At 38.2% G+C, this 11894-nt stretch overlaps 1 protein-coding gene across 1 annotated transcript; it reads right to left on the reverse strand.

Moving 5' to 3' along the window:
• Positions 1-6270: 6270 nt before the first annotated feature.
• LOC137712155 (uncharacterized) lies at positions 6271-10659 on the reverse strand. The gene is made up of 7 exons (XM_068451285.1): positions 10648-10659; positions 9880-10032; positions 9608-9665; positions 9296-9363; positions 8130-8330; positions 7236-7468; positions 6271-6382 (listed from the first exon to the last, which is right to left on the reverse strand). The coding sequence occupies exons 1-7, from the start codon at positions 10657-10659 to the stop codon at positions 6271-6273; spliced, it is 837 nt and encodes a 278-aa protein (XP_068307386.1).
• Positions 10660-11894: the final 1235 nt, after the last annotated feature.

The raw sequence follows: 11894 nt of genomic DNA on the forward strand, positions 1-11894 counted from the left end.
AAAGTGAGGAACACCTTCCTTGTTTTAGGGAGGAAAATAAGGGAAATGTTTGGTTGCTTTTGAAAAAGGTTTTGAAACAACACCCATGAGTTTTGGTTTTTTTTCATAATAAAGGGTTTGGTTGCTTTTCCATTCGGTTGAGTGGAAACAAGAGAGAAGGGAGATTTGCAGAGAGTTTTGCAGAGAGAAAGAGGGCAGAGAACAAGGGGTGCCACATCCCCCATTTGAAAAGAGCTCCTCTCTTCGGTTAGTAATCATTCACCAAAGTAGTTGTTGTTGTTGTAATAGCTTTGAGCTATATGTATAGAGAAGAAATTATTCATTATATTTCTTTCTCTATTTGTTTCTTTGGTGTGTGAGAGTTATTGGGTGTATTGGGCTTTTGGGTTGTGAGATTGCCAACACTTTGTAAACTCCCATTTGGTTGATAGTGGATTATTGGGTGAGCTCCTACTGCTCCGAGGACGTACTCCAGTTACACTGACTGTGGAGGAACCTCGTTAAAATCTTTGTGTCTTTTATATTTTGTTCTTGCATTTTATTTGATATATTTCCTGTGGGTTAGCTTGAGTTGTTACCAGCTATAATATCCCCTAAAATTACTACAAAATTTACAAAAATCAAGGCATGTTATAAAAATGAATGTTGTTTCAGTCGTCATGCTGGACGGGGATCTTCAATTGTCAAAAGTACGAAACTTTGCTTCAACTTGGTATCAACATTTTACTTTACAGCAAAACAAGACAAATTTGAAAGGGGAAAAAATATGCAAAACAAATAATCTTCAAGAGTGAGTCACAATTTTTAAACTGCAGTTTCTGTATCGGTAATTCAGCAACTATGAAGTTTTCAAAATGAGCGCCGAAATTTGTTTATCAAAGGAAGCTAAGGCCACTATTAAAGATAAGGAAGGGCAGAATATGCCTGAAAAAAGCAAATAATAAATATTGGCAAAGCTGGTAGATCAATAAGTATCCCATATAAAATGTTTCAAATTAAATCTGTAGTGCAATGATCAATATGTTTCTCTTAAAAGTAAATAACTATCAATTAGCACAGATCATGGGGGGAAAAACCTTCGTAGGGTCCGAAAGTACTGCATATGCCTCTCCAATCATTTTAAAGAGCTTGTCATCATCCTTGTGAACCTCTGCAGAGATTTCTTTCCAGAGTTGCCCTTCATCTCCACCCTGTTGGAAATTCAAATCAAAAAAAGGTTGCTACTAGCTATTGTTGAAAATCAATGTCAAAGTTAGGCATGGAAAGTTAGGCAATGTTAGGTATGGTTGAATAAAAATTATTAGGTGCATTTAATGTGTTTTGTGTGGTAATAAATAATCTTAGTTTAATCATTTGGTTTGCTATAAATACCCAAGTTCTCAAGCATTGTAAATCATCCCATCCTATCCCACTTCCAATTGTGAAGAAGCTTGTAAGCTTTCTTATTCCAATAGTTTGTAAACCTTTTTCATATATCAAAGTCCAAGTGTTTTGCCAAAGCTTGTTGCTTCCCTCCTTTCTCTATTTCTTTCTTTGTCCAATTTTATTTGAGAGTGCAAAGTGAAAGAGGTGTGATAGAGTTTGTAAACTTATCACCCACATATTTTGGTATTGAGTTAGTAAACTGTCAAATACCAACAATTGGTATCAGAGCCAGAATACCATTCTGGCAGGTGCAGCAGTTATGGCGTCCAACTTAGTGCAACTCCAAGTTCCCACATTGAAGAAAGAAAATTATGAAAGATGGTGCATCCAATTCAAAGCATTGTTTGGATCACAGGAGCTATGGGAAGTTGTCAGTAGTGGGTATGTTGTACCCACTGCCGAGCAAGAAGCCGTATATACTGCGGATCAAAGGAACACTCTCAAGGACTTACGAAAAAAGGACCAAAAGGCGCTGTATCTTCTATACCAGGGTTTGGAAGATTCAACGTTCGAGAAGGTTGCAGAAGCAACAACGAGCAAGCAAGTATGGGATACACTCAGTACAATCTACAAAGGAGTAGATCGAGTCAAGAAAGTGAGGTTACAATCACTTCGAGCAGATTTTGAAACTGCTCATATGAATGAAGGGGAGAGCATCTCCGACTATCACTCAAGGCTCATTGTGATAGTAAATCAGATGAGGAGAAATGGCGAGAGACTCGATGAAGTACGAGTTGTGGAGAAGATACTCCGGTCACTCACATCTAAGTTTGAGCATGTGGTGACTGCCAGTGAGGAATCCAAGGATTTGGAGGTGATGAGCGCAGAAGAGCTACTAGGATCCCTCCTAGTTCACGAGCAACGCATTCAGAAGAATGCAAGCCCCACAACGCTAGAGCAAGCTTTGGAGTCAAAGTTGAATATTGACAAACCAAATAAAGGTCGTGGGCAGTGGAACTCACGTCGTGGGAGCTCATCCAACCGTAGCCGAGGACGAGCCCGAGGAAGAAGTCGAGGCTATGCACAAAATCAAGGTCAGTCTCAGGAGTGGAGATCTACTCGAGGAAAGGCGCATATCCAGTGTCACAACTGTAAGCAATATGGACATTATGCCAATGAATGTTCACATAAAAATGGTGAGCATGTCAACATGGCAGAATCAAGTGGAAATACTGATGAAGAACTTACAGTCTTACTAGCACACCATGATTCCAGTAGCCAACAAGATGTTTGGTATTTGGACTCTGGTGCAAGCAATCACATGTGTGGAAAGAAGGAGTTTTTTGCCGAACTCAAAAAAGGGGCCTATGGATCTGTAAGTCTTGGTGACTCCTCAAAGTTGCCAGTTGAAGGCAAAGGGAAGATCAAGATCATCCAGAAGGATGGAAGAGAAGAATACATCTCCGATACCTACTACATACCAGGTATGAAAAGCAACATTCTGAGCATTGGTCAACTGCTCCAGAAAGGGTACATTATACATATGGAGAACATGCTTCTCACTCTCAGGAATGCAAGGAGAAAGCTTATTGCACGTGTTCGAATGTCAAAGAACCGGATGTTTCCGTTGAATTTGAACACAAAGATTGGAAGCTGCAACATCGGTGTAATGGAAGATAAGTCATGGAAATGGCATCTTCGATTTGGCCATCTTAATTTCAATGGCCTAAAGTTGCTGTCAAGTGGAGGAATGGTTCGTGGTCTACCCCAGATTGAAGCCACACGCCAAGTATGTGAAGGTTGTGTGCTTGGCAAGCAAGCACGACTATCGTTCCCTGTTGGTGATACATGGAGAGCAAAGGCACCACTGCAGTTGGTGCACACAGATATATGTGGTCCATTGGATCCCATGTCTTATGGAGGTAATAGGTATTTTATTACCTTCATTGATGATTTCAGTAGAAAGACTTGGGTCTATTTTCTCAAGGAGAAGTCAGCTGCCCTAAAAATTTTCAAGGAGTTCAAGGCACTCACAGAGGCAGAAAGTAACCACAAGCTTGTGGCTGTGAGATCAGATAGAGGTGGAGAGTACACCTTCAATGCTTTCCAAGCATACTGCAAGGAGCAAGGAATTAGGCATCAACTTACTGCTGCCTATACCCCACAGCAAAATGGGATAGCCGAAAGAAAGAATCGAACCATCCTTGACATGACAAGGTCCATGCTTAAGGAGAAGAATTTGCCAAAAGAGTTATGGGCAGAAGCTGTAGCTTGTTCGATTTATTTGTTGAATCGATGTCCAACAAAGAGTGTCAAGAGGATGACACCACAAGAGGCTTGGAGTGGATACAAGCCGAATGTTACACACCTAAGAATTTTTGGGTGTGTTGCATATGCTCAAGTTCCAGAAGCCAAAAGGAGGAAACTTGATGATAGAGGTGAGAAGTGTGTGTTTGTGGGCTATAGTGAAGAGTCCAAGGCATACAAGCTCTACAACCCACTAACTGGCAAACTAGTGGTTAGTAGAGATGTCATCTTCAGTGAGGAAGAGACATGGACGTGGAACAACAAAGAAGTCAGTAAAGAGAAGATCGTCTCCACTGATTTTGAAGAACCAGAAGTTGTACCATCGATTGAGCAACAGCCTGCTCAAACAATCACAACAACTCCAGTGCACAGAATTGCAATGAGTGGTCCTACATCTAGTGAGGAAAGCAGCTCCTCAACTCCAGTGAGGTTAAGGAGTCTCACAGAGATTTATGGACAAGAAGAAGAAGAAGAAACCAACCTTTTCTGCTTGTATGCAGACCACGAGCCTTTCTCATTCAATGAAGCTGTGGAAGAAGATTGTTGGAAGAAAGCCATGGAAGAAGAGATCCATGCCATCGAGAAGAATGACACTTGGGAGCTGACAAAGCTCCCACCAAATCAGAAGGCTATTGGTGTCAAGTGGGTTTACAAGATCAAACGCACTGCAGATGGGAGTGTGGATCGATACAAATCAAGGCTTGTAGCAAAGGGCTACAAACAGAAGTATGAAGTGGACTATGATGAAGTCTATGCTCCAGTTGCGAAACTTGACACGGTAAGATTGCTAATCTCTCTTGCCGCACATCATAAATGGAAAATTTATCAACTAGATGTCAAGTCAGCCTTCCTTAATGGAGTACTTGAGGAAGAAGTGTACGTGGAACAACCGGAAGGCTTCCAAGTACAAGGAGAAGAAGATAAGGTGTATCGTTTGAAGAAGGCTTTGTACGGCCTCAAGCAAGCACCACGAGCTTGGAACTCAAGGATCGACAACTACCTTCACCAAAATGGATTTCAGAAATGTCCATACGAGCATTCAGTTTACATGAAGAATGGTGAAAAAGGGGAGTTCTTAATTATTTGTCTCTATGTAGATGATTTATTGTTTACAGGAAACAATGAGGCAATGTTCCATGAGTTCAAGCAATCCATGTTCAGTGAATTCGAGATGACTGACAATGGATTAATGTCATACTTTCTTGGCATAGAAGTGAAGCAAGAAAGTGATGGTATCTACATCTCTCAACAAAGGTACATGAGAGACATATTGAAGAAGTTCAATATGGACAAGTGCAACACTGTCAATACCCCAGTCGCAACTGGATTGAAGCTGTCCAAAGGAGGAGAGGGTGAGTTTGTAAACTCAACAGTGTACAAAAGCCTCGTTGGAAGCCTAAGGTACCTTACAATCACAAGACCTGATATAGTTTATGGTGTTGGACTCGTGAGTCGATACATGGAAACACCAAGGGAGTCTCATTGGCTGGCCGCCAAGAGAATTTTGAGGTACATAAGAGGTACTCTAAACTATGGTCTATTTTATAATTTTGGTGAAGATGCAAAATTATTTGGTTATTCAGATAGTGATTGGGGAGGTGACCAAGATGAAAGGAAAAGCACAACTGGCTATGTGTTTTTTCTAGGATCAACAGCTTTCTCATGGACTTCAAAGAAGCAATCAATTGTTGCTTTGTCATCATGTGAAGCCGAGTATGTTGCTGTAGCCTCAACCGTGTGTGAGGCAATTTGGTTAAGAAATCTGTTGAAGTCAGTGTGTCATCCACAAGTGGAATCGACTGTGATTCACGTAGATAACGTGTCTGCAATCAAACTTGCAAAGAATCCTGTTCAACATGGAAGGAGCAAGCACATTGATACCAGGTTCCATTTTCTAAGGGACCATGTGAAGCAAAAGACAATTGAACTTGTCTACTGTCACACCAAGGAACAAGTGGCAGACATCTTCACAAAGCCATTGCCAATTGAAACATTCCGGCTACTGCGTGAAATGCTAGGAATGAAGGCGTTTTGATTTGAGGAGGTGTGTTGGAAATTCAAATCAAAAAAAGGTTGCTACTAGCTATTGTTGAAAATCAATGTCAAAGTTAGGCATGGAAAGTTAGGCAATGTTAGGTATGGTTGAATAAAAATTATTAGGTGCATTTAATGTGTTTTGTGTGGTAATAAATAATCTTAGTTTAATCATTTGGTTTGCTATAAATACCCAAGTTCTCAAGCATTGTAAATCATCCCATCCTATCCCACTTCCAATTGTGAAGAAGCTTGTAAGCTTTCTTATTCCAATAGTTTGTAAACCTTTTTCATATATCAAAGTCCAAGTGTTTTGCCAAAGCTTGTTGCTTCCCTCCTTTCTCTATTTCTTTCTTTGTCCAATTTTATTTGAGAGTGCAAAGTGAAAGAGGTGTGATAGAGTTTGTAAACTTATCACCCACATATTTTGGTATTGAGTTAGTAAACTGTCAAATACCAACACACCCTCACTCCTTGCTACGAACTGGCCAGCCTAAATCCGACCAAAAAACATAAAGATCCGAAAGAATAGAATGTCAGGGTAAAATGTACAGAAAACACAGCTTAAACAAGAACAGGAGGTATAAAAGTTATAACCTTGTCAGGATGATGCTTCAGCGCTGCCTTACGGTAAGCCTTCTTAATATCAGAACTCTCATCGGATGGCGTAATTCCCCTGGCATTGACATTTATATTAAGAACTCATTGGAAAAAGGTCACAGGAAAATAGGCATAACATTCTAAACTCAACTAAGCCTTTTTTGTTTACATAGAAATTTGACCATGAAACTTTTAGCGCCGTAATAGACTCCAACATCTGGGCATGGAATGACGCACAATCAAAGGCCAAGTAGGCCTAAAATGTAATTGTCACAAATACAAACTATTCCTCCAGATTATTTTGCCGTTGGAACTGTAAAACTTTCGTCCCACAAGCATATAGCAAAGTAAGACTTTCAAACCACTACAAGATCTTTGGCAAAATCATCAGAGACTGCCTAAGTTCTGTTTTAAAACAACTTGAATCACACCTGTAAATTTATTTTTTTTACTTGTACATGAATGCACAAGAATGCATAGATACCATCTGATGTAGTACAAGTTCTCTACGATGCTAATTGATGTATTCTCAGCAAATATAATTGCTCTTGTATCCATCATGTCTTTGTTTTCTTTTTGCTGAAACGCCCTTGAATATCCATAAGTTTATCCTTTTTCTTAGCATCATTATAAAAGTGTCAATATGCTTTCGAAACTGCCCTTGAGTTTCCTGCTTTCGATCTATAACTTTTTCCTTGATCTAACTATTAAGAATGATGAGAGATTTCTTATCCTAATTACATTTGACAAAATCAGTCTTATCTTTTCATTAACTTTTAGAACCCTAAATTTGTTGACAGCAGTCCATATTTTATGAAATTCTAACTGTACTGTAACTGATTCAGGAAGAATACACAAGGCTTCTAGCATCATATGTGCAAGGTAATAAATTACTAAGCTGTGAAGGCATTAGTATACTAGGAAGTTACAAAATGATATAAAAATGCAAGGAGATTCCTTTTTTAGCTTCTTCCATCAGATGCGTATGTCGATGAGCATCACGTAATTCTTTTTCACTGCCACTGGATCTACCTAGTGAGCCAGACTCTTTGGCCATGTCATTAGATTGGTTTTCCAGAATGGATACAAGTCTATGGAGATAACTAGCCGCTTCTCCATAGTCTCGTATTATCTCATGTAAGGTGGCTCTTCTAGAAACTGCCTGTTATAAGAAAATCAGAAACAAAACTACTGAGGATCTAATTCAAGTTAAGTATAATTCAGTGCTAAGAAGCTCAGACTATTAATACTCACACGATGGTTCTCGTAAACTATAACTAGTAGAGCTCAGGATGACCACGTATGAATACAGCTAACACTTAACAGAATACCCTGATTTCTTGCCAAAATTAGGAAAACCACTATCAATTGGAATATCACATAATTAACTAGTAGGGCTCAGGACTTAGTTGCACACATTGTAGCTTGAACAAATTACATTTGGCACAATTAATTGGAATATCAGATATTATTGTGAGTTCAAGTAGCCACTGATAAAAAATGAATTGGAATATCAGATATTATTCTTGCCAAAATTAGAACTGCAGTTTTCTTCTTTTTTATCTTAAAGTAAAACGGAAAATGAGTATAATGATTTTTATTTTTATTTGTTTTTTGATATAATTCCAATAAAATTATTTTTACTGATTTTTGTCAAAGTTTAGTGGATTGGTATATTGATATTTACTAATTAGAAATCAGGTAAAAGAAAGGGTCATTGTGAGGAGACAGCCTATCATCAAAGAGGAAAGGGCAGATTCATTCTTAGTTTACCCACACATGCTTATGCTGTATTTACTTTGAAATAAACTTTCATGGCATACCTTTACATAATTGCCATCAGGAGCTATGGCAAGACTGCAGTCTGCAATGGCATCAGTAATTTGACCCAATGCTTGGTGTGCTGCACCGCGGTTGCACAAACAGATAGCTGAAAATGGGGCGAGATCCAACATTGCTAGATAAAGCAACAGTATAATGCTCCACTGCTTCTGTATAGCTTCCTGACCTAAATGCTTCACTGCCTGCATTCTATTTTTTATAAGAGCTGTGACATTAGTTCATTGCATTCATTTGGAACCTTCATAATTACCTCAAATGCTCAAAATTATCAGAATGGTCATCAGACTGATAGCTTACTCAAATGATCAAGAACAGTTATGAACAGAAAAAGGAAAAGAAAAACAAAGTTGTAAATAACAATCATTACAATAAAATGACTATCAACTTCAATCAACACGCACCAAGAGAAAGCTTCAACCAAACAAAGGAGTAAACCAGTTTGATGAACCATCCCCAATTATTAAACCACTGCATTTTGGAACCTCTCTGACCACACATAGCTTAAGCATTTCTTTCCTTCCCTAATTTGGATTCAGGTTACATACTTACACTATGCATGGTCAGAGAAGTTCCAAACTGCAATGTTTGATTAGTCGAAAAAGACCTAGCCAATTTTACTATATTCATTTTCCCTTTAATTAGAGGATTTTGAATAGCCAGAAAATATTCATTTCTGTCATGTCCTTTCTGGTAAGTGACCTTAATATTTATAACTTTCATCTTCCAGAATGAGGAACTCTTGTCATTGTTGATCAAGTTGGACTAATAAAAATATCATTTGAAACCATCAACTGAGAATGAAAACTGTCATAATGAAGGTTTGACGTGGATGTGTATACGCTACCAATCTTCTCTTTAATACCCCCCAAAAAACACCTTTCAGAATATGCTAAAATTGCATCTTTCACAATTGACACTACACATGCTATACATATTCACTACCAATATTACCCTTGTGCTTAAAAAAATCAACTATAAAAATTATAAATAAGGAAACGCATTCAAGATATGTTAAAATTGTGTGCTTCACAATTGACAAAACACATGCTATACATGATATGTTAAGCACATAACCATAGATAGCATCTATCAGTGTCTACCAATCCTCCATCCAAATGAGAAGAAATTAAAGCAACAGACTGCATACCTTGTGGCGTAAAAGTTCACGTAAGGTGACAGATAATGGTACTGATGATTCCAGTTTCTTACTTGAACCTACACAATTAAAATTACATTCAGTAAGTTAAATTTTAGTAAAAGGACTTCCCTGATTAATCTGGAAATTACAAAAGTTAAGCTGCATGGAAAACTCGTGTATTACATCTCTTTTGTCCCACTTTCTCGAGTTTATCGAGTAAATCAAGAGCTGCCTCAAGCCTTCCCTAGTGAAAGTAGGACTTGGATATGAAGAACCACCTCCACAACTTAACTTGATAAATTTCATATCCGGAAAAATTACTATCAGCAAATGCCATACTCTGTTCACACAGACGAATTGCCTCTTCATACCTCTGCAACTGCAAAATACCACAAAATATAGACAATACTGAGACCAAAACTTGGGGTTTGGAGAGATGGAAACCACCAGTGTAGGGGGGAAGTACACCAACATGGTGGTAACGTAAGGGGACAAATACATAATGTACACAAGCACCAACCACCACCACTCTCACTGATTTAGCAAAAGAAACTAAAATATATACGTGCAGTAATATGGCACTAAGCACATACCAAACACAGAGCCTCTGCCTTCATTTCAAGTAATGTTTCTGAGTAAGAGCTAACTGACAAGGCCTCAGAAACTAGACCTAAAGCAGTGAGAGCTGCATCAGTATTTCTCTGGTCCAGCAGCTTGGTAGAACGATTTGTATAGTCGACCACTTTCTGAAAATAAGGAAATCACATAACTAAAGGTCAGATTGCTTTGTTTGATACAAATAAATGGATGCTTGAGAATCATAAAACTTCCGATGCAAGGGGAGACTTTTTGGATGAGGTCCTTACTTTAATTTAAACCTTATTGGTTTTCACTGTTTGATTAAAGTCCTTGAATTATGTACACCTCAGCAAGTTAGTATTAATGTATGTTATTTTTTTAATTTAAAAATTTGTAATTGCAGTTACCTATATTTATGGAATTAAAAACTCATAATTTGTGATTTAAATATTAAAAATAGATTAAACTGTTAAATATCCTTATCATCATAATCTTCACAATCATTTCATCAATACCAGCCTTAAAACCCAGAACCTCGCGGAATAATGTACTACAAAACATTGCGTACATTCTCTTACAAAAAATTTACTATTTAACATTGGTCTAGGGATGGGCAACGGTTATGACGGGCGGGTAACCGCGGTTATTTACCCATAATCGTTTATCTTCATACTCGCATAACCGTTGGGTAATTGCATAAACGGTTATACACATACCTATAACCGTTTATAAACGGTTAACCATACTCATAACCGTGTACCCATTTAACCATAACCATTTACCCGTTTAGCCATTTTTGAACTCATTTATCCTGTTTTTTTACCCATTTACCCCTTTTTTCACTCGTCTACATGTTTTATTTTATTTATTTTATTTTTTTATTTTTTTAACAACTTGAAAATATTTTCATTTTCTGACAATTAAACATCGTTATAGGTACATTTTAGCATGCATTTCTGTGACGACATATATATGCGTTTCCCAGAAACTGTTTTAAATGGAATTTCGTTTAAAATGCCATGTCATGTTTGCTTTACATTTTAGCATAAGTATTAGTCTAGCTTTGCATAATATTGCATGATGCTGCGGAAGCCCAGGTAAGTTCAGGTGAGTATATATTGACGGTATGGTTGCATGGTAGTTGATTATGAGTTGATGCACGTAGAGCTCATTGTCCTGCACTCCGGTGTTAGTGCTTCGCCTGTGGCCAAGGCCTAGCCTTCACATGATCGTTCACCTCCCACACCGCACGCTCGGTTTGGATCCAAATTAGGTGCCAATTTGTCGTACAGACCACATTAGGTGGTTCTGACTCGTAAGTGACTTGCGATTCGTCGCACAACCTTCACGTGATCGTAGCACTTGAGCATATTTATTTACACTCAGCCTGTCGTATAGACCACATTAGGTGGTTTCGACTCGTGTGCAGGTTTAATGCCGTACAACTTACATTAGGTGACTCCGGCTGGATTGATGAGCAAGCCGTACAGGTCAAATTAGGTGACTCCGACTGGCATGTCACTTTTGCATTGATTTATATCACCTAGCTTACATATTTTACTGTTGAGATAGTGACATGGCATATACTTGGCTTTTGTTGCTCTCAAACCTGATTTCTTTATACTTATGTAGTACTATTTTTTGGAAAATTATACGGGTTTTACGGTGAGGGGTTATTACTTTTGAAAAGTGAAAAAGTTTTTTAAAGCTTTGTTTTTTCCCATTCACGTTTTCTGTTTTGCACCCCTCCAGGTTCTAATTAGACGTTTGTGTTGGTGGCTCACAAGGACTCTACGACGGTTCTAATAGACTCTAAGTAATGTAGGGTTTTCTTTCATATCATGTATAATTAGTATTTAGCCTGTTGGACTGCACTTAGGTTATCTATACTCTGAGGATGGGTATCTGTGCTTTAAACATCTTCACTCGCACTTCTATACTTACCTAGTGTAAATTAGTTAGTTTTGGTTTTTAATTACTCACATTTTCGTATCATTATCACTTCCCCACTGTGCTCATGGTTACGTCA

This window comes from Pyrus communis, chromosome 13, assembly GCF_963583255.1.
Source record: "Pyrus communis chromosome 13, drPyrComm1.1, whole genome shotgun sequence".
NCBI lineage: Eukaryota > Viridiplantae > Streptophyta > Magnoliopsida > Rosales > Rosaceae > Pyrus > Pyrus communis.

What these genes read in the sequence shown, in the direction of transcription:
- LOC137712155 (XM_068451285.1), bottom strand. An exon ending in GAGTATGGCATTTGCTGATA is followed by an intron (nt 9,364 to 9,607) that starts GTAATTTTTCCG and finishes TTAATTGTGTAG; the next exon opens with GTTCAAGTAAGAAACTGGAA. An exon ending in GTGAACTTTTACGCCACAAG is followed by an intron (nt 8,331 to 9,295) that starts GTATGCAGTCTG and finishes AATAGAATGCAG; the next exon opens with GCAGTGAAGCATTTAGGTCA.